The sequence below is a fragment of the Periplaneta americana genome, chromosome 10 (genome assembly GCF_040183065.1).
Source record: "Periplaneta americana isolate PAMFEO1 chromosome 10, P.americana_PAMFEO1_priV1, whole genome shotgun sequence".
NCBI lineage: Eukaryota > Metazoa > Arthropoda > Insecta > Blattodea > Blattidae > Periplaneta > Periplaneta americana.
In genome coordinates, this window is record NC_091126.1 from 60,552,146 (window position 1) to 60,575,748 (window position 23,603).

At 37.7% G+C, this 23,603-nt stretch overlaps 2 protein-coding genes across 17 annotated transcripts in view; one reads left to right on the forward strand and one right to left on the reverse strand.

Annotated features, from left to right (window-relative positions):
• The window catches only part of LOC138707723 (antifreeze protein Maxi-like), a 175,791-nt gene that overhangs the window by 107,239 nt on the left and 44,949 nt on the right, over window positions 1–23,603 (forward strand). The window contains exon 7 of one of the 16 annotated variants that reach the window (XR_011334342.1): window positions 1,445–1,547. The exons of the other annotated variants lie outside the window; for them this stretch is intronic. The gene's annotated coding sequence lies outside the window, so the exon portion shown is untranslated. Of the gene's footprint in view, window positions 1–1,444; window positions 1,548–23,603 lie in introns of those variants that run through there. 16 annotated transcript variants of the gene reach the window in all.
• LOC138707722 (putative nuclease HARBI1) lies at window positions 245–9,822 on the reverse strand. The gene is made up of 2 exons (XM_069837586.1): window positions 8,514–9,822; window positions 245–1,786 (listed from the first exon to the last, which is right to left on the reverse strand). The coding sequence occupies exon 1, from the start codon at window positions 9,634–9,636 to the stop codon at window positions 8,515–8,517; it is 1,122 nt and encodes a 373-aa protein (XP_069693687.1). The 5' UTR covers window positions 9,637–9,822; the 3' UTR covers window positions 245–1,786; window position 8,514.

Here is a 23,603-nt window from a genome sequence, read left to right on the forward strand (position 1 = left end):
AACTACTTTATTATTAAATTGGACAGTTAGGCCTAAATAATATTTTGTCCTCAAGTAAAGTCCCCAGAAACATATATAAAATATTAGTCTATTTTTACAAAAAAAATACATATATTTTTATTATTCATCTGCAAACTTGCAGAGACATATCACTTTTTAGCCATCGATATATTATTAGACCTCCCTGTGAAAACTGTTGGGTAGTGTAAGGAGTGATTAAATGAAATTGAAGATTAGACAGAAGTGAATAAAATAAATTTATTGCAATTTATATCAGTGTTCAATATCATAATCAAGTAGTATTATAATTTTAAAAAATTCCAGCGGTCTACATTAATACAAATGAACATGACAGTTATCTGATAAATTAAATAATTTACATCAATTGAACATAATATGTAATAGGTAAATAGCCTATTTACAGTGAGGTCAGTATTAAACTATTTTGAACTACTTTTTACTTCACAAAAACACACAAAAAAAACATATTTTTTTAACAATTTTCTCTTTTTTTTTTATTAATACAGAGTTGCCGAGTTAAAATTCTGAAAAAGCTGAAATTCATGTTAAAAACAACAAAAATAAGCTGACACCATTAATTATTATTTTCATAAGATAAAATAAGTAAATACATTACCATGCATACAATAACAAACTATTCAGCACTTGAAATGTAAAACACACAACAAATACAGCCAGATTGCTATGAATTATTTTTATTATACTCTTCAGTGTGGTACATCTGACTTTATTAAAATATTTTTTGTCAAACACTTGTTCAGGGCACTTTCCAACATAGTTTAATTTGCAACATGCAATGGAAGAGAGAGTTCTGAGTTTCATTTTGTCGTTTCTATAAAAATGTGTATTGAAAACTTAAATAAACCGATTAATACAAAATAGACATTGGCACAGCAATTGTGACAAAAGCTGACAACAGATATGAACTGACAAGCTGACAAACTTTAGAAAATGCTGGTCAGTTTTAAAACCTGACACTTGGCAAAACTGTTAATAAAATACACCAAACCTAAGTTAAGCTGAGCAAACCTAAACTAAAGTGACAAGCCAGGCTTGCTGTACAGTGAGAGTATATTTCCAAAAAAAATTTCACATTCTTTTTGTAAAACAGCAATTAAATCGAGGTTTTGCAGAAAAAAAAAAAGTTACGAAATCCAGTACTGACCTCGTTGTAAATAATGAATATGTAATATAATGTGGAGTTATTGGAAGCTGTGATAAGTAAAATAAAATTACACAAGTTCCTTTCTTTCTAAAATTAAATAAGCTTATGCAGGGTCCCCTACAAAGTTTGAAGTATATTGTACTTATGGTTGAAAATTATACATTAATAGAGACTGTGAATACATTTAACCCACATTTTCTATATAGCAGCATAATTATTAACATGGTTTTTACATATTTATGTTTCTTTATGTTTTAGGTGTAACAAAAAGGTCTACACAAAATCTAAAAGTATGCTATGAGAATTTAAAAAGACGTCTACGCAAAGACCTTGCAGATGAGAAAGTAGAGACATATAAGACTGGCGGAGGAAAAAAGAACATTAAAACCACAAACATTGACCCTATGTATCAGCTACTGTAATACAGGACATCACACAGAGAGTAAATGTACAGACACCAGTCGATATGGTATCGCCTAATATCTTCCAAGAAAAGGAAGTGGCACACTCCAAGACCCCAGCCAGCTCCAAGCAGTACCAATGGAATCGTCGTCGGATGCCTCAAAAACCAAAACCTTCATGTGATGCTGTAGCTGACACCTTTAAAAAAAGAATAAGTGTACTGGAAAATCAATTACGAATGATGGAGGAAGAACATCTAAAAGAAATTAGGATAAAAAACTTAAAAATTTCAGTGTTATGACAGAAACTAAAATACTGGAAAAAAAAAAAATTCTGTTAATTGAAATGCCTACCACTGTCTCTTCCCGTTTTCAACTGGGTCATTCCGTGTCATTTCAACCAATATTCTTTCAAAATGTCACCCACCATCTCAGATCATCTTCGTATTAGGTGAACATGTTTGCTTACCTGAGATGTGAACATAACCAAAATATTTGTTTTACCTGTAGCACCATTTCTTTGTTATAGCTTCATGAAAATATAAAAATTGCATATATGTCACAAACACGGTTTATAAGGTACTCCAGAAACAAAAATTGCTGCAAAAATGGAATAATTGTACTTGATTCTTGTATGTAATTGTTTGTTTGTTATTGAAGATTTTGAAATTACTATTGATATGAAATTATAATTGTTTGCTTTCTTTTACACACACGCACACACACATTATAACACTTTCCATGGATTTGGGCCAAATGGTTAATCCGTTTCAGTATCAGTTATCAGTAGTTGTTTCAATGGTCGTTCCTAATGTCTTGTTCCCCAAGGTTGGAAATTTTTCATTATTCTTGGGAGACAATGTCGTGGCATCCATTGGATGTGTTCAAACCAGTTATTTTTGTATTTAATCCAGCACTGATGTAACTTTCAGTTACTGGTAATTTAAAATTTATTTATTAGCCTTGTGATCTAACAAAATAGCTATACTGCGCAGTTTTTCTCATGAACTTCATTTCAGCCGCTCTAATTCTTGATTTATCAGATGTTTCTAGAGTCCATATGTCACTGCCATACATTAACATTGGAAGTGCCAAATTGTTACAAATTTTACTCTAGTAGGTACTCCTTGAAAATTTTGTAGGTTAAAAAATATTATTTGAGTCCTGTTATTTTTAGGAACTTTGAGATGTAATTTTTTTCATTCTCATGAGACAGTAAACATCCTAAATAGTTAAATGACTTTGTTTGCTCAGTGATTTTATTATTAGTAACTATTTCACTTCTTACTGGTTCTTGGCCTATGAATGTCATCATTTTTGTTTTTTATGGTAGAAATTGCCATTTCATAAGCTTGTATAACTTTATTCAGTTTATGCGCTGCTATTTGTAAAATATATATATATATGTGTGTGTGTGTGTGTGTGTGTGTGTGCGCGCGTATTTTAACTGTATATACTTACAGCCTTAGACACAAAAAATGACAGATCTCCTGTAGTGTGAATTTGTCTAAGTCCATTTTGGACAGCACTTGGTTTACACGACTAGGGAAAGGATATTTATTTTGCACTTAATTTATTATTTGAATATATCTTCCTTATAACACATATATCTTCATAACACCTATAAACAGACAAATAAAAGCAACTAACAAAACAAAGAAGAAAAAGAGCGGAGTCATGCATAAGAAATTTCTTCATGTGTTAACCTAAGCTCTCATTGAATCAATTGAAGTCTTCCGAAGGGGACTTTGTATGGCGGCCCATCATTTTTTGTGTCTAAGGTTGTACATGATACATCATAATAAAGTCTAAATGTGGAGCAACATAGCTTTTAGAACCACTACATATCTGATACAAACAAAAATAGACATTTATAATTGTACCCCGGGTCCAAGTTTAGTAATATAATTTTCACACAAATGTTTGACATTTTATTTCATTTGGAATTAATGGGTTCATTTGTTATGTTCTTCCTGTTGCTGTGTGCATACTGCCTTCACACAGTGTAATGCTCAAAAGCAACCTCACAGGTATCACTTTGAGACCTATAATATGATAATGCTGGGCCATGTGGACGCATACATTTAACAGTTATATCCCTTTCATCAGTATTTACTGCTTCTGCAAATCTTTTGCACCAGTATGAATCATATACACAAGCCACGTTGGAGTTTGCACTCCAACTGTAATTATTGCACTTCCATTGTGAGCTGATGCTGTAATGTTCATCAGCACTAACCTTTTCGCACCAATTTCATTTATTGACAAGGACACAAATTGATGTAGACTGTGAGTACCAGAAATTATAAAAGCTTGCTGAAATCGTTTATTCAGTTGGACACGAGTTCATGATGTCTTTTATGGTACAAAGAAAAATTTCAATTTCTTTAAGTGTTTCCCTACAGAAGTTGTAGATCAGACGTACTCATGGTGGGCACATCGCCCAGTGCAGAAGATGGGCGGGTGCTGGAAACTTCTGTACATGCAAACAGACAGTGTCGCGCACTCAGACCTATTGTAACCTAGCAGTAAGGTTGCTTGCGGTTTGTATCATGGATAGACCTATTGATACAATATTTATTTAACCTGGTAGAGAGAGATAAGGCCGTAGCCTTCTCTTTCCCTCTACCAGGGGATTACAACTACAATATCAAAAATATAATTTAATATTAAATTTACAATTACAATAAAATCAAAGTACTAAACATTACTTGTATGATAAAGACTGGACAATTTATTATAGAAGTTAAGACCAAAGAAAGAATTAGTTACTGATGTACAAATTAAACATAGCATAATTAAATAGGGATGAAATTACTGAAGATCGAAGTATTTTATGCTACAGTAAGGAAGCTATTTACAAAGAGAACAGAAAAGTACCAGCACTACATTTAAAGTGACTCTTTTTGTTCAAACTGACAAACTTGCCAAACACTTACTATGTGGGCACTCTGTTATAGGGACAGAATATAACATTGAGCCACATTACAACATCAGGCATGCTCAAACATATGATACTATGCAAATCATGCAAATCTGGCTTTCAGGTAGTAGCTCCCTGTAAAGCAGGTTTGAATAATCTCAAGGAAAAATTGTTCTGGGGCCGGGTATCGATCCCGGGACCCTTCGCTTAGCACGCGAATGCTCTACTGTTCGAGATGAGCGTATGCAAGTAATATAAAATTTAAAAAGACTGTCATCAGTGAAGTAAGTTATAGGGAAGTAAAGCATTATTCCAGACATTTCCCTGGTTACTGAAAAAAAAAACGGAAAAAAATATAAACAAGAAAATGCTTAAAGCAAAATCATAATGATAACATTTAGTTGTGCACATAATGTAAATATATTATAAATACAACTCTCTAATTTGAAAAAAAGATATTGAAATAAAGTGATAAAATATTGTCAGTTCCACTAGGACAGTTGTTTTTAATCTTTTTTTGGAAAAAGAGGCCCCTTTGAAAATATGGTGAAAGCTATGGACCCCCTTTCTAGAAAAATATAAAAAAAGGACTAACATTTTCAGATACGCTTCTCCTTTTTTACTGCTGCTTTTTAGTTCTGTACTGGTCAATAGGAGCTGGATATTTTTGTGTATTTTACATACACACGGAATTGTGTTCCTGGTGATCCTGCTGACACAGTGTTTTGGTCTTAATAAATTGGCAAAATGTTGAAAAACAAACTATTGTGGAAGAGGGTTTTGCTTTAAAAGTAGAGTATAGTTCTTGCAGATTGCAAAGTATAAGGCATTTCTGTTCATGTACATTTTTTTAAATGCTTTGTCTCTGATGCCTGACAATATTCTGGTAAATTCAGATTATTATAAAAGCCAGTTACCATTTTCACGGTTTCATCTGCTAGCTTCTTTCCTCTTTTTATGTTTCAAAGATAAAGTCTCCCTTTCTCTTTCACAAGTTTTCTTCATTGCTTCACTCTCTTTCTTTTTTGACCAAATTTAAGAAACTAGTGTTAGTAACTAAATTTTTCCCTGCTAGTTACAGTTTGAATTTTTTGCATTATTAGGTCTAAAAGTATATCAAAATCTTCTGTCTTTTGCTTTATTTCAGTTCTAAGTGTTTCCTCTTCAGGTAGTGAAGCCGAATCAGGGTAAAGGATTCTCCCCCCCCCCCCCCGTATAAAATTTACCTAGTTTTGCTTTGAGAGAAGTTGATGCAAGTTCTATTTTATATTTGGCTACAGATGCCGTTCTGTGTTGTGGGATGCCATGGATGTTGAGACACCCAAACTAACAAGGCTTTCATTTATACCCTCTTTAAAGAAAATTTCCATAACAGTTTGACTACAAGATCATCCAAAGGACTGGACTGTTTGCTTCCTCAGAAACTTCTATTATTTTTTTTATCATTTTTCCTGCATATATATATATATATATATTGAATAAGCAGTCGCGGACAGCCGATGAGGGGTGGTCCTCAGCTTGGGGGTTGGGCGAAGAGCTAACAACCCATCACCATAAAAAAACAGCTTGATACGAATCCTTCAAAGTGGGATATGATGATAGAGAATGGATTAATTTTGCTCAGGATAGGGACCAATGGCGGGCTTATGTGAGGGCGGCAATGAAGCTCCGGGTTCCTTAAAAGCCAGTAAGTAAGTAAGTATCATTTTTCCTGCAATTTGGACACATCTTTATGCCAAGTGCAGCATTATGTCCTTTCCTCTGTAATTTCCTGGCATTAACAAGGTAGGCTATATCTCTTTCAAACCAGATATGTTTTTTTGTGTGTTTTAAACAAATTACACTTGCTCACTATGAGTGAAAACCTCCAGAGATAATTATTTGTTCTTATGGTAATCACAGCATGTTGCCTTTGTTACAAGACTTGATATTGCTATATCTTCTCTCCATAACAGAAATTCTCCTCTTCTTTTGTTTGTTTATTTGTCATTAACAGACCCTTGACAGGTATCAGTATTTGAACAAAAGGCAGCATATGCATTGACTTTATGACAAGGTTTTACAGATAACACTCCATTACAATCACACAGAAATCAACGCAGCCTTATTTTATATGAAAGACTGAAAAGAATACCTAACGTAGACTACTGGAGAACCTTCTCAGATACTCGTACAAGCTTAGAGATCCAACAAGGTTTCATACAGAAAGTTAAATATCTAAAAAAAACCCCCAATATAGCCTACCATTAGACAAATATAGTATGGAAAGGTTACAACTTCCATCTTATCCTGTCAATAGATTAAAAATCCAAATTACAATATAACACTATCAACACAAGATTCCAGAAACTGAATGGGTACACATCTACACCGATGGTTCTAAAATCAGCAATAACTTTAATAATACGACTGGTGCTGGAATATATAATAAATTATTTTGCTTTTATATATTTCTAGGTCAAAATTCAACTCACTTTGATGAGAACTTGAGGCAGTCAATTCTACATAAAAACAACTTTTCTATCACAGTAACCTCTTTAATAAAGCTGTTATATTTAGCGATTCTAAATCAGTTATACAAGCCATTAATGCAAACACCTATGCAACAAAAAGAATTACTGAAATTCACCAAAGTATCAAACACTAAGTTATCTCTTCACAATAAATAGTTTTGCAATGGATTCCTTCACACTGTGGAATTCTTGTTAATGAGATAGCAGATTTCTTAACAAAAATTAAAAAAAGGCACAATGATCCAACAAATTAAAAATTCATGTTTATCATTTCAATTTTCCAAAGTAATAATTAAGAAAATCATCCAACAAGAAATACACAAAAAATTAGTAGGCCTACATGAGAGTATAAATAAGCAATGGAATATTTTATTAAACAATAACAATTTAATTCCAGAATGCCCATGAATGAAAGCTGTCGTCGCACTTTTTCAATTATATATGTGATATGATTGTTTGGCTGCTTATCTATATAAAATAAATATTTTTCATACTCCTAATTATTTATTTTGTAAAGAAGAAAATACTATAATGGATATGACACACCTCAAGAATTGTACAAATTTAACAGTACACATCTGTCATAATACTGGGAAGCAAGAATGCAAATGGAAGAACTCCAATACACAGAGCATTAGCAATCAAACAACATTGACTTTTGAGACTGTTATAGTATTAAAGATTATACCTGTACAATAAAAAAAGTAATAAGCCAACAGCAAGTTTACACTATCTAAAATACTCGTAGGCCTATATCAATATTCCATATATAGCTTAAGTGAACTACCCAAACTTTTCAGAAATATAATGCAAAGCAGAGTTTGAAAATTATAATTTTACATATGCTTTATATGGCTTAATTTCTAGATTTTATCAAAGTATTTTTTTTTTCTCGAGAACCTCTCATTTCTAAAAAAAACAATTTTCTTCCCTAGTAAAGACTGGTGCACACTTAAAAAAAATCTACAATTCTGAATATACAGCAAATTGTTCTTTATAATATTATACATATCTAAATTTTTGAAGTAATTTGACACTTAGGTAACTAAATTACCAGTATACTGATAGCAAGAAGCCATATTGCGAAATTCTCCAATGTATATTGAATAAAATAAAGGAAGAATCGAGGCTCTGGCGTTCATTCTTTACTTTTTATATCTACATTTGTTCCACTCTGCACTCATCAATATCAGTTACTGAGTGAGAACACATGAACTTCAACGGGCTGTAACTCACTCATGCAACAACGGAATAATCTAAATTCTGCCAGATTTCTGTACTGGTACACATAAAACTCATGACCAAATATCATAACAATCGCTATCAGTGGGTGACATGTTTTAGTTGCACTGACACAGAATGACTCTAGCGCTTTGTCTAAAAAATAAGTGTTTCAGAAATTGCTAAATATAAAGTTAAAATTAATGTTCATAATTAAAAGCAAAAATTAAATTTCAATGTTATTACATTGATGCTACTGACTGACTTACCTTATTGAAAATGTTGGTTAATTATAGCTTGACGAAATGCTCTCCCAGGCACAGCATCATTGCGCTGCATCAACTCTCCTTGGGGAACAGGTTCATCATCATCAATGTCAGGGCCTCTTAAACCTCGTAACTCCTCTAGTAGTCGCACCATCTGTGGATCTTCAGGCGGTTCTTCATTGCTGGTGCTTCTGGCAATGTTATGCAGTACTGCAGTAGCAGTTATTACAGTCATGGCTTTCTGCAGACCACATCTCAAACCCACTGACAGTATTGGAAACCTTCTTTTCCATATACCATACTGCCTTTCTACAGTGTTCCTTGTTTTGATGTGTGCTCTATTATATCGCTGTTCAGCTGGAGTTAGTGGATTTAATAGTGGAGTTAATAAATATGGTTTGCAGGCATAACCTCCATCTCCTAATAAATACCCATGCGGTATTTCACCATTTTCAAATTGTGCTCTACGAGCACAGTTACGAAATATGGTGCTATCATGCACAGATCCTGCCCATCTTGCCACAATATCCCTTATCAATAGATTGTGATCACTGATTGTCTGACAATTCAAAGAGAAATAACCTTTCCTATTACGGAAGTGTTCTGCGTTGTCTCCCCCAGGAGATTGAATTCTAATATGTGTACAATCTATTGTTCCTATCACACCCGGAAATCCATCTATTTGATGAAATCCATCCATTACATTTTGTAAATCGGCCCTTGCTGGAAAAACAATGAAGCGTGGAAAGAACGATGCAATGATTTCCGACACTTCACTGGTGATACGCTGCACTGTTGTTCGATGTATATTAGCAGTGTCCCCGATAACAATATTAAAAGCACCTGTGGCATACGATCGTAAAGTTGCCAAAACTCTGTTCATAGGAGAAACGGGATTATTTCTGTTGGTAGGGAACTCTAACCTATCGTTCATTTGGTCCACTAACCACCACACTGTTTCTTTACTCAGTCGAAATCTCTCTTCAAATTTTCTGTCTCCCAGATCTTCGAAAGGATCTCCTCTTTCTACAATAACACCAATTCTATTATTTCCGCAGTGATTTGCGTGTTCAAGATACATCATTTCATCTTCGATTCCATCAAGTACGTCAAATCGTGCCGCCATTTTGGTTTTCTCGACTTGACCATGTTCAATTCAAGATAATCAGTCCCACACCCGTGATCAAATTTGATCATCATCAACTCGCTTGTTTAACTTTGATCGAGATTGATACTCCGCAAATTGGCGTTGAAGACGGTCAAGTGCCGACTTAACTTTGGTCAAATTTTGATCGAGAATGGTGCACACGGGCATAAGTAGGTGTGTGGAAGACCTAGCAGCTAGTTTTCGGCAACAGCTTATTGGAAAAGGAAAACATTTTGTATATTTTTTCATTGTGATTGATGAGAGTACAGATATAACAGTTATTGGCCAGTTGCTGATATTTGTAATAGGTGTAGAAACTAACTTTACTGTTACAGAAGAGCTTTTAGGAATGAAAAGTATGCATAGTACTGCAAACATACTGATTTATTTGATAATGTAATAAAAGTCATTGATAGTATTTTACTTCAAATGGCGAAAAAATGTAGAGAGAGTCAGTTGCTGACAATGAGTGAGTGAGTGAGTGAGTGAGTGAGTGAGTGTATTGAATGCATATCGGATTTTCACTTGCCACGAAATGATGAAACAAATTGGGCGTGGTATTGCATCAAATGTTGCGAAAAGTTTCATGATATTCAAGTGGAAACCATTCAGGAGATTCAGCGACTATGTTATGGTCATCACACAAATAAACTAGTGGTACAACCACTTCAAACATTCCATTCCTCGGTATGGCCATTATTTCCGGGGATTAGAGACTAAATTTTAGGTAGCCAAACAATATATCTAGAAGGGAGTGCAACTAAATTGCTCGATTTTATTGGTGATTGTTAATAAATATGCAGGGATGCTACAGTCTCAGAGCCCCATTGATCTCCTGGTGTAGAGAAAATTCTGTCAAATGACCATTTTTTTAGAATTTGCTGGCCCCTACAGTCCATATGCCTGAGGACATAGAGTTGCCCTTTACGCTGCGGTTGGAGTTTGAGGCACTATATTCGCCACACTTATCGCCTTTGTTCTCACTGTACATACAGTGGAGTTATGGTGGCGAGAATGTTGTCCTTATTTTTTTCTCGAAAATCAGCTTGTATTTGCGATTCCCATTTTGATGCTATCATATCCGAATTAAGTCATAGGGAATACTGGACTGTATCCCGTTCCTCGATATGGCCATTATTTCCGGGGATTAGAGACTGTATTATTTTAGGTAGCCAAAAAATAACTCTAGAAAAAAGTGAAATGGAATTGCTCCATTTTATTGGTGATTTTTTTAGCAAAAATGCAGGGATGCTACAGTGTAAAGGGCGAGCCTCTGAGCCCCTTCGTTCTCCTTGTGTAGAGAGAATTCTGTTTTGGGAGGTCAAAATGACCATTTTTTTTTTTTAATTTGCCGGCCTCTACCGTCCATATGCCTGGGGACAAAGAGTTGCCCTTTATGCTGCGGATGGAGTTCGAGGAGCTCTAGTCACTGCACTTATTGGCTTTGTTCTCATTATACATACCGTGGAATTATGGCTACGAGAATGTTGGCGAAATATAGGCCTTCCTATTTTTTTTTCTTCGAAAATCAGCTTGTGTTCGGGATTCCAATTTTGATGGTATCGTATCTGAATTAAGTCCAGGGGGAATACAGAACCATATCGCGTTCCTTGTATGGCCGTTATTTGCAGGGATTAAGGACTGTAATGTTTTAGTTAGCCAAAAAATAGGTCTAGATGAAAGTGCACCGCAATTGCTCTATGTTATTTGTGATTGTTAGTAATCATACAGAGATGCTACGTGAAAAGGGCGAATCTCTGAGCCCCTTCGTTCTCCTTGTGTAGAGAAAATTCTGTTTTGGGAGATCAAAATGACCATTTTTTTTAAATTTGCCGACCTCTACCATCCATATGCCTGGGGACAGAGATTTGCACTTTACATTGTGGATGGAGTTCGAGGACCTGTATTCGCCATACTTATCGTCTTTGTTCTCACTATACATACAGCGGAGTTAAGCCTTCGAATTTTTTTCTCGAAAATCAGCTTGTGTTCGGGATTCGCATTTTGGTGCTATTGTATCCGAATTAAGTCCAGGGGAATACTGGACCGCATCCCATTCCTCGATATGGCCATTATTTCCGGGGATTAAAGAGTGTAATGTTTTAAGTAGCCAAAAAATAGGTCTAGGAAAAAGTGCAACGAAATTGCTCAATTTTATTGGTGATTTTAAGTAAACATGCAAGAGTGCTACAGTGAAATGGGCGAGTCTCTGAGCCCCTTCTTTCTCCTTGTGTAGAGAAAATTCCGTTTTGGGAGGTAAAAATGGCCATTTTCTTTAAATTTGCCGGCCTCTACCGTCCATATGCCTGGGGACAGAGAGTTGCCCTTTACCCTGCGGGTGGAGTTCCAGGAGGTCTATTCACTGCACTTATCGGCTTTGTTCTCACTATACATATGATGGTGTTATGGCGGCGAGAGTGTTGGTGGAATAGAGGTCAACTTGTGTTCGGGATTCCCATATTAATGCTATCGTATCTGAATTATGTCCAGGTGGAATACAGGACAGCATCGCGTTCCTCGATATGGCCATTATTACAGGTGATTAGAGACTGTAATGTTTTAAGTAGCCAAAAATAAGTCTAGAAAAAACTGCAATGGAATTGCTCGATTTTATTGGCGATTGTTAGTAAACATGCAGGGATGCTACAGTGAAAAGGACAAATCTCTCAGCCCATTCGTTCTCCTTGTGTAGAGAAAATTCTGTTTTGGGAAGTCAAAATGACCATTTTTTTTTAATTTCCCGGCCTCTACCGTCCATATGCCTGGGGACAGAGAGTTGCCCTTTAGGCTGCTGATGGAGTTCGAGGTGCTCTAGTCACTGCATTTATCGGCTTTGTTATACATACCGTGGAGTTATGGCGACGAGAATGTTGGCGGAATATAGGCCTTCCTATTTTTTTTCTTGGAAAATCAGCTTGTGTTCGGGATTCCAATTTTGATGCTATCATTACCGAATTAAGTCCAGGGGGAATACAGAACTGCGTTGCGTTCCTCGATATGGCCGTTATTTGTGGGGATTAGAGTCTGTACTGTTTTAGGTAGCCAAAAATAGGTCTAGAACAGGCCTGCACAAGGTTTGCGCTCTCCGAGCCGGCTCACAGCTCATGAGTGGAATGCAGATATTAGCTGCACTCTGTATAAGGGTGGACTGGAAGAAGGGGCAGATCTTGTACAAAATATACACAAAAGGAAGTACTATTACGAGTGCTTATGAAATAAATTCCCGTTCAGTGTTTGCATAACTATCTCGGACTATTATTAATTAATAAAGAAATATTTATTTTACAGAAGTAATAGAAATTCTATAGCTACCTAAATGTACAATATCATTTTGTTATATTTTTATTTATCAGTACATCAAAACGAGGTTTTATGCTGTTGGTAGCTGAAAGGAACAGTAGCCTACTGATCATAATGAAACATCAGTTACAAATGTTCGATGTCTGCCTTTATTAAAATTGATTATAGAAAACAGTTGCTCACAAATATAAATGTTGAGCCAAACATAGCAATCATTTTCACAGCCAGCCTGTGTAGTCGTGGATATTATTGCTAATGTTTAGTCTTGTAAAACTCAACTAGGCTAGTAGTATTATTCAAACGATCTTTAGCCTTTAGGTCACATTGAAGATCAATAAGTTCGAGCTGTAAATCGTTAAATGTTAAATGTTATGTTCCGTCTTTAGATTCCTCCATACTGTACTGTAGCAGTAGGTAAGCAATGTGAAACAGTTACTGAGAATAGGCCTACTCACTGCACTCCACTAGATAACTGAGTAGTCGTTTCCCTCTCCTCTACCTATAACAAATCTATGTCATTCTGACGTATCTTCCTTTCCGTTTCGGCGAGCGGTAAACACCGCTCTCCCGCTCTGAAGGAGCGCGCACGCTCGTCGAGCGCTGTTTGTGCAGGCCTGGTCTAGAAGAAAGTGCACCGGAATTGCTCTATCTTATTGGTGATTGTTAGTAATCATACAGGGATGCTACAATGAAAAGGGCGAGTCTCTGAGCCCCTTTGTTCTCCTTGTGTAGAGAGAATTCTGTTTTGGGAGATCAAAATGATCATTTTTTGAAAATTTGCCGACCTTTACCATCCATATGCCTGGAGACAGAGAGTTGCACTTTACGCTGCGGATGGAGTTCGAGGAGCTGTATTTGCTGCACTAATCGGCATTGTTCACTATACATACGGCGGAGTTATGGCGGCGAGAATGTTGGCGGAATAGAGGCCTTCCTATTTTTTTTGTCGAAAATCAGCTTGTGAACGGGATTCCCATTTTGATGCCATCGTATCCGAATTAAGTCCAGGGGAATACTGGATCGCATTCTGTTCCTCATTATGGCCATAATTGCCGGGGATTAGAGACTGTAATGTTTTAAGAAACCAAAAAATAAGTCAAGAAAAAAGTGCACCGGAATTGCTCGATTTTATTGGTGATTGTTAGTAAACATGCAGTGATGCTGCAGTGTAAAATGGAGATACTCTGGGCCCCTTTGTTGTCCTTCGTGTAGAGAAAATTCTGTTTTGGGAGGTCTATATGACCATTTTTTGAAAATTTTGCCGGCCTCTACTGTGCCTGGGGACAGAGAGTTGCTCTCACTATATGGCGGAGTTATGGCGGCGAGAATGTTCGCGGAATAGAGGTTTTAAAGCCTTCCTATCTTTTTTTCCGAAAATCAGCTTGTGTTCGGGATTCCCATTTTGATGCTATCTTATCCAAATTAAGTGCAGGGAGAAAGCAGGACAGAATCGCGTTCCTTGATATGGTCATTATTTCCGCGGATTAGGGACTGTAATGTTTCAGGTAGCAAAAAAATTAGTCAAGAAAAAAGTGCAACGGAATTGCTAGATTTATTGGTGATTGTTAGTAAACATGCAGGGATGCAACAGTGAAATGAGCGAGTCTCTGAGCACCTTCGTTGGCCTTGTGTAGAGAAAATTCTGTTTTGGAAAGTAAAAAAAAAATTTTTTTTGGAAATTTGCCGGCCTCTACCGTCCATATGCCTGGGGGAAGAGGGTTGTCTTTGCACTGCAGGCTTTACCTTGGTATTATTTTCTCGAAAATCAGCTTGTGTTCGGTATTCCCAATTTTATGCTATCGTGTCCGAAGTAAGTCAAGGGGGAATACAACACATCATCCCGTTTCTCGATATCGCCATTAATTCAGGAGATTAGAGACTGAAACATTTTAGATAGTCGGAAATAAGTCTAGAAAAAAAGTCAACGGATTTGCTCGATCTTATTGCAGATTACTATAGTCCTGACGCTGTTATTTCCGGCGTGACTCCGCCTCATTGCTTACGTCTTAGAAAGTGGAGGCTCTATAAAGTCTAGGTAGGTAGTATTGTTAGCCATTTTTGTTCTTACGTTGCCAGCTACCGTACGAGGAATCTACAGTAGCGTGCAAATTAATCCGAACATGACATATTTTTACATTTTCTGTCATTGTTGGCCTCACAACTGCTCATACCGCTTTAATTGACATCTGTAGTACGTGTAATTCCATTGTTGAAGGTCTGTCGTTATTATTTTTTTATAATATGTGACATTTTGCCTGTCGTTTTGTACTTATAAGCATTTCAGTTGTGTTGAAGACTTAATACTGCAATCCTGTGTACATTCTGTCGTCTTCACAAATGGATACAACTCCACGAAAACGGTCTAAAATTATAACATTAGCAGAGCATTCTTCTATGACACAGAGGCAAATTTCTGCAGAATGTCACATCGGTTTGGCTACTGTTAATTCGATCATAAAACGATACAGGGAGACTGGATCCATCACACCCCAGAAAAAAGGAATCTGTGGCCGGAAAAGGAAGACTTCACCTGCAGATGACTTAACCCGCGAGTTAATGGCTACCACTGGGGCGAATATTCACGTCACAACAGTGCGGCATAGGCTTTTGGAAGCTGGACGAAGGGCTCGTAAGCCTATTAAGAAGCAACTGCTAACCCCTGTTATGTGCAAAAAACGCTTAATGTGGGCAAAATAACATCAACACTGGACAGTGAATGACTGGAAGAATGTACTTTTTTCTGATGAGTCTCATTTCGAGGTCCACGGCCACCGTGTTTCTTACGTACGGAAAGGATCCGAAAACGTAACAGCAGCTCATCTCCAACAAGCACCCAAATACCCCCCTAAAGTAATGTTTTGGGGTTGTTTTGCACATGAAGGGCCTGGAGCATTAATACCTATCAAGGGAATGATGAATTCTGACAAATATATTCACTTATTGGAAACCAGAATCGTACCCCAGCTGCAAAAATCATTTCCGGATGGCAGAGGTGTGTTCCAACAAGACCTGGCACCATGCCATACATCTCGAAAAACTACAGAATTCTTCAACAAGAAGAATATTCAGGTACTCCCCTGGCCAGGCAACTCACCCGACATCAACCCCATTGAGAACTTGTGGTCAATTTGCAAAAGAAGATTGCAAAAAATGGATTGTTCTACAAAGGAGCAGATGATTTCTGCCCTCATTGGTGTATGGTTTCGCGGTGAAGAAATAAAGAATATTTGTGGGAAATTAGTGGAATCCATGCCAAATCGTCTCAGAGCTGTTATTAGGAACAAGGGAGGCCACATAGATTACTGAGGTATGTCTTAGATCCTTTTTTTTATCCCGTTTGAGTGTTTTTGCATAAGTTTACGTTGTTGGGATTAATTTGCACGCTACTGTATTTGCCACACCGTTAAACATTATCATGTCTTAGCTCCTATGATAATAAATCAAACGTAATGTAATTCAGCAAATAATTGAGCGGCAAATAACGACTTCGTGTGCTTTCTGCGAACGCCAACCATAGAGCTATAATGGCGGGTGATTATATTAAGTATTTATCGAGCCTTAAGAAATGAATCAGCGAATCACAAGACGGACGCGTTTAAATGTAGCTCATCTGCAACGCGATTGGCTGCCGGAAATTAGAGCGACGGGACTATAGTTAACATGCGGGGATGCTACTGTGAAAAGGGCGGGTCTCTGAGCCCCTTCGTTCTCCTTGTGTGGAGCAACGCCTGTTTTGGAAAGTCAAAAAGACCATTTTTTGAAAATTTGCCGGCCTCTACCGTCAATAAGCCTGGGGAAGAGGGTTGTCCTTTGCACTACAGATAGAGTTCGATGAGCTCTATTAGCCCCAATTACCGGCTTTCTTCTCACTACACACACGGCTGAGTTATGGTGGTGAAAATGTTGGCGGAATAGGGGTATTTTTTTCTCGAAAATCAGCTTGTGTTCGGGATTCCCAATTTTATGCTATCGTGCCCAAGTAAGACAAGGGGAAAATACAACACCTCATCCCGTTCCTCGATAACGCCATTAATTCAGGAGATTAGGGACTGAAACATATTTTTAGATAGTCGGAAAAGAGTCTAGAAAAAAAGTGCAACGGATTTGCTGGATTTTATTGCTGATTACTAGTTAACATGCGAGGATGCTACTGTGAAAAGGGCGGGTCTCTGAGCCCCATCGTTCTCCTTGTGTAGAGAAAAGTCTGTTTTGGAAATATAAAAAGGCTATTTTTTTTTTAATTTACCGGCCCCTACCGTCCATATGCCTGGAGGAGGAGGGTTGTCCTTTACACTACAGATAGAGTTCGAAGAGATCTATTAGCCCCACTTACCGGCTTTCTTCTCACTACACACACGGCTGAGATATGGTGGCGAAAATGTTGGCGGAATAGGGGTATTTTTTTCTCGAAAATCAGCTGATGTTGGGGATACCCATTTTTATGCTATCGTGTCCAAAGTAAATCAAGGGGGAATACATCACCTCAACCCGTTCCTTGATGTCGCCATTAATTCAGGAGATTAGGGACTGAAACATATTTCTAGATAGTTGGAAAAGAGTCTAAAAAAAGTGTAACGGATTTGCTGGATTTTATTGCTGATTACTAGTTAACATGCGGGGATGCTGCTGTGAAAAATTGCGGGCCTCTGAGTCCCTTCGTTCTCCTTGTGTAGAGAAAAGTCTGTTTTGGAAAGTCAAAAATTCCATTTTTTGAAAATTTGTCCGCCTCTACTGTCCATATGACAGGGGGAAGAGGGTTGTCCTTTGCACTACAGATAGAGTTCGATGACATCTATTCGCCCAGCTTAACGGCTTTCTTCTCACTACACACACGGCTGAGATATGGTGGCGAAAATTTTGGCGGAATAGGGTTTTTACTTGGTATTTTTTCTTGAAAATCAGCTTCTGATCGGGATGCCCAAATTTATGCTATCGTGTTAGAAGTAAGTCAAGGGAGAATACAGGACCGCATCCCGTTCCTCGGTATGGCCATTATTTCCAGAATTAGAGACTGAACTATTTTAGGTACCCAAAAATAAGGCTAGAAAAAATGCGACGGATGAGCCCAATTTTAGCGGTGATTATTAGTGAACGTGGGGGGGATGCTACAGTTAATAGGGCTGGCATCTAAGCTGCTCCATTCTCCTTGTATAGAGAAACTTCTGTTTGGGAAGGTCAAAATGACCCTCTTTTGAAAATTTGCTGCCCTGTCCCATCCAAATGAACGGAGTTAGAGAGTTGTCCTTTACACTAAAAATAGAGTTCGAGGACCTCTATTCAACGCACTCATCGGGTTTGTTCTCACTACACGTACTGGGGAATTATGGCGGCAAGAATGTTGGCGGAATTCAGCTTGTGTTCGCGATTCCCATTTTGATGCTATCGTGTAAGAAGTACGTCAAAGGAGAATACAGGACCACATCCCGTTCCTCGGTATGGCCATTATTTCCGGAATTAGAGACTGAACTATTTTAGGTACCCAAAAACTATGGCTAGAAAAGAGTGCGACGGATTTGCCCGATTATTTGGTGAACATGCGGGGATGCTATAGTTAAAAGGGCGGGCCTCTGAGCCACTCCGTTCTCCTTGTGTACAGAAACTTCTGTTTGGAAAGGGCAAAATGACCATTTTTTGAAATTTTGCTGCCCTGACCCGACAAAACGGACGGGATTAGAGAGTACTCCTTTACGCTAAAGATAGAGTTCGAGGAGCTCTATTCAATGCACTCATCGGCTTTGTTGTCACTACATGTACTGCGAAGTTATGGTGGCAAGAATGCTGGCGGAATGGTGGTTTAAACCCTTCCCATTTTTTTCTCGAAATTCAGCTTGTGTTCGCGATTCCCATTTTGATGCTATCGTGTAAGAAGTAAGTCAAGGAAGAATACAGGACCGCATCCCGTTCCTCGGTATGGCCATTATTTCCGGGATTAGAGAGTGAAATATTTTAGGTACCCAAAAAATAAGTGTACAAAAAACTGCGACGGATTTGCCCGATTTCAGCGGTAATTACTAGTGAACATGCATTGATGCAATTGTTAAAAGGGCGGGCCTCTGAGCCGCTCCGTTCTCCTTGTGTACAGAAACTTCTGTTTGGGAAGGGCAAAATGACCATTTTTTTTAATATTGCCGCCCTTTCCCGTCCAAACGGTTTGGATTAGAGAGTTGTTCTTTACATTAAAGATAGAGTTCGAAGAGCTCTATTCAACGCACTCATCGACTTTGTTCTCACTACACGTACTGCGGAGTTATGGCGGCAAGAATGTCGGCGGAAAGGTGGTTTAAACCCTTTCCATTTTTTTAATATCGAAAATCAGCTTGTGTTCGCGATTCACATTTTGATACTACCGTGTAAGAAGTAAGTCAAGGGAGAATACATCACCGCATCCCGTTCATCACAATGGCCATTATTTTCGGAATTACAGACTGAACTATTTTAGGTACTCAAAAAGTAAGGCTAGGAAAAGTGATACGGAATTGCCCAACTTTAGCGGTGATTATTAGTGAACATGCGGGGATGCTACAGTTAAAAGGGCGGGCCTCTAAGCCGCTCCGTTCTCCTTGTGTACAGACAGTTCTGTTTGGGAAGGGCAAAATGACCTTTTTTTTTTTAAATTTTGCCACCCTGTCCCGTCCAAACGGACGGGATAAGAAAGTTGTCCTTTACACTAAAGACAGAGATCGAGGAGGTCTATTCTATGCACTCATCGGCTTTGTTCTCACTACACGTACTGCGGAGTTATGCCAGCAAGAATGTGGGCGGAAAGGAATGTAATTTCTTTTATCGAAAATCAGCTTGTGTTCGCGATTCCCATTTTGATGCTATCATGTAAGAAGTAAGTCAAGGGAGAATACAGGACCGCATCCTGTTCATCGGAATGGCCATTATTTTCGGAATTACAGACTGAACTATTTTAGGTACACTGGCTTGCAAAACTTTTGTCCGATATACTGTAGAGTTTTTTCTCGTTCTTAAGTTGGTATTTGTACTCACCCCAGTCGGCAGGTAGCCTCCTTGCAGGTAACCAGCTATGACCCACCCCTCCTCACAACAAGAAGGTTGACGACACGTAAGCTAGTTGATTCTAAACTGAAAGAGAATCCTATGGCAAAGTGCATCAATATCGGTTAAAAACGCAGTAATCATAGATTACGAAACGACGGTTAAACAGTAACTGTGGTTAAAATGTAATTTCTGTGCACCATTCACAATCACCGATTACTTAAACATGGCTAGCTGACACCTCATTTAACCAGAGTAAAGTCTATGATGGTAGACTGTTTCTACAAAATGGCTAATGGAAAGCATCCATACCACTGCAAAGATAATAGTCAACGTCTAAAAGCGACTGTGCTCACTCTGTTCTACATCAAAATTAACGTGTCCTACATTTTCGCGTTGCATTTGTTTGCCTTTCAGCACTGTTATATTTACGAGTTGCATTTCTTTGTTTTTCAGTGTTGTTAGGTTAAAATCGTACAAAATAGAAAATTGGATGCAAAAATGATTATATCCCAATGTGAGGTTGAAGTATTGATAGACTTACTTACTAGATGTAAATATATTATATAAAAAAGAATTAATATCCATAAAGGAAAAGGATGCAGAAGATGAGCAGGAATGTGTGTACGATCCAGGACCCCATTTACACCAGGGAACTGTTCATTATCCTAAGATCCATCCAGCCAGTGACATAGAGAAAGAGATATTCGAGTATTCCCTCTTAAAATACAGAAAATAATAGTTACATAGAATCGTAACATAAGCAGCCGATCCATAGGAGAAATATGACTGTTGTTGTGTTATATCAAGTGATCCATTTGTAGATTTTGATAAACGAAATCCCTCCTGAAATTTTCTGTCACCTAATTCCTCGTAAGAATTCTCTCTTTCCACTAAAGAAACTTCACACTCATGCTCTATCCAAGTAATTCAAGTACTGTGTAATAATAATCGTCTTCGAAATAAACATCTGTGGCTCTGGCCGCCATTTTGCTTTACTTGGTCTACTAATCACTGGTTATCTCCTTTAACCGCTCGAATATGGCCAGTTAGAGATTACTGTGGTTAACCTCCTATTTAAGTTGTAACCGAGGTCGATCCACTGTAAAAATTCTTAAACACGGGTTAGGTGACAATTTTAACCAGTGGTTACACTAACCGACGTTGATGCACGTGGGCACTAGTGTCATATGTGAATAAACATGACATATTGTAGATCCTCCTCTAGCCACAGTTCTTTGCGTTATGATGCACGTATAGTTCATTTTCTTTGGCTGTTGTCATAGAAATAACACTACGTTAATTACATTAATTAAAGCTGGCACTAACAATCGACAGATTAATATTCTAAAAAAAAAATCGTCGAAAGAATTATATTAAGACAAATTTTTATAGATCTGTCTATAATTTAAACTTTAATTGTCAATTGTATCCCGTGGGATATGCAGTTTAATTTATATTTTTCACACAAAAAATAGGAATGCATATTAACTCTCATATAGTAACGGAACGAAAATGTGGATGTAACGAACAAAAAATAAACAAAGCGTATAGAAAATAGCAAATATCTGTTCTTTCAACACCAAACGTGATATTAGCTGACTGCTGATTTAGAACATGCAAAACATTTCTCCATCTGTATACTTGTATAAATAATAGAACGGAGAGGAAATTAGTGAAAATTTTAAATTTCAAGTAAAATCAAATTATAGTATGCCAGAGATAAACGTCATTATTTCGTTTCTTTGCACTCCAGCTGCATTTATGACATTTATTTGAAAACTGAATTTTCATCAATTTAAGTGTTAATGAAGAAACATTTTTGTAATGAAGAATGGTAGCTAATAAATGAAATACAGCTTTCCTTTTTAATTTGTTTTGATTAATGTAATCAATAGCCACTCCAGTTAACATCATATCATATAATGTTGTCCATTCTACTCATGGAAGTTACCAACGCATTTATATAGCATTCAGACGTAAATACGTCATCCCAAGCATCCTGTAGTATTTCCCATAACTGTTGTGATGTTTGGGGTCCTGTGTTATCCAGGGTATCATTCACCGTGTGCTGAACTTCGGCCCAAACATTTTCCAACGGATTGAGATCAGGACTTTTTGGAATCCAAGGGACGAGTGAAATATCACCTTCATGAGTCTGAAGCCATTTCTGACACAGCAAAGATGTGTGGATGGAGGAATGTCCTGTTGGAAAAATATAATTCCATCAGGTTGCAGCATGCGCACACTGGGTAGCATTATATTTTCCAGTATGTGGATATATTGCTAGGAAGTCAAATTCTCTTCTGTTTTCCACAGAGTTCCTCCTCCTAGCCTGGAAATCCATCCCCACGGCGTTGTCTTGTTACATATTCTGGTTGGAACCTATTGGACCCAGTAGGACGAAATACCTGAATAGGCCCATGATTGGTGTTTGAAAAAAATCTTTTCATCTGAAAATATCACATTTTCCCACGAATATTCATAATATTCTTGACAAAATGCGATGCGATCTATTTTGTAATCTTCCTTTAGTATATCCTTAATAGCTGCCCTCCTTGACTTTGTGTTAGCTAGTGTTTTAATACGTCGAAGAACTGTCTCTCTTGATCCAGCCGGCAGGGGCAGGCCCCGGTAGGGGCATGGCATGTCCCTATCGCTTGGTCCGAAGGGTTGTGGGTACGAGTCCCGCCTCGGGCATGGGTGTTGTGTTTGTATTAGTGTAAGTAAAACAAAGGCAACAAATGAAAACGAGAAAACAAAATAGATAACTTAAAAAAAAAAGATCCTGGGAAGTTAGCACGAGCACGCAGGATTTAACAGTGCTGAATGGTTGTTGTCTAACGGCAGCAATTAGTGCAGTGTCTTGTTCTGGAGTAGAAATGCATGGTCGCCCGCTCTTTGGTTTTCTTGTTAAATAACCTCATTCTTGATATTGTTTCAACCAACGGGATGCTGTTCTTGGGTGCAATCCATAGCGTTCTCCAGCACTGGCAGCGCTCATTCCTCTCTCCTCAATAAGCGCTGTCAACTTAGCTTTTAGTATCCATTATTACAGACTGGTGTTATATTGTATTTATACGTGCAGGAAAGATGAAAAATTATCCTGGAATGTTCTATAATACTCAAGAGAAATAAACAACATGTTTTAAACATTTCGGTGCAAAATTGACTCAATGTTTTCATTTATGTAGGTTGCATATACCGTTATTGCTCTAAAATGTTTTTGGTTCGATTAGCTGGGTATACCTGGGACTCAGAGTTCGAATATCTCCCTCCCCAGAACATGTGGAGTGGGATGTAGGTATATTGCCAACATAACGTCTCCCAGAGTTCACTTCCACGTTATTTCATAGGACAAAAGTTTTGCGAGCCAGTGTACCCAAATAGTAAGGCTAGAAAAAGTGAGACAGAATTACCCAACTTTAGCGGTGATTATTAGTGAACATGCGGGGATGCTACAGTTAAAAGGGTGGGCCTCTGAGCCGCTCCGTTCTCCTTGTTTACAGAAAATTCTGTTTGGGAAGGCAAAATTTTTTTTTTTTAATTTGCCGCCCTGTCCCGTGCAAACAGACGGGATTATAGAGTTGTTCTTTACGCTAAAGATAGAGTTCGAGGAGCTGTATTCAACGCACTCATCGGGT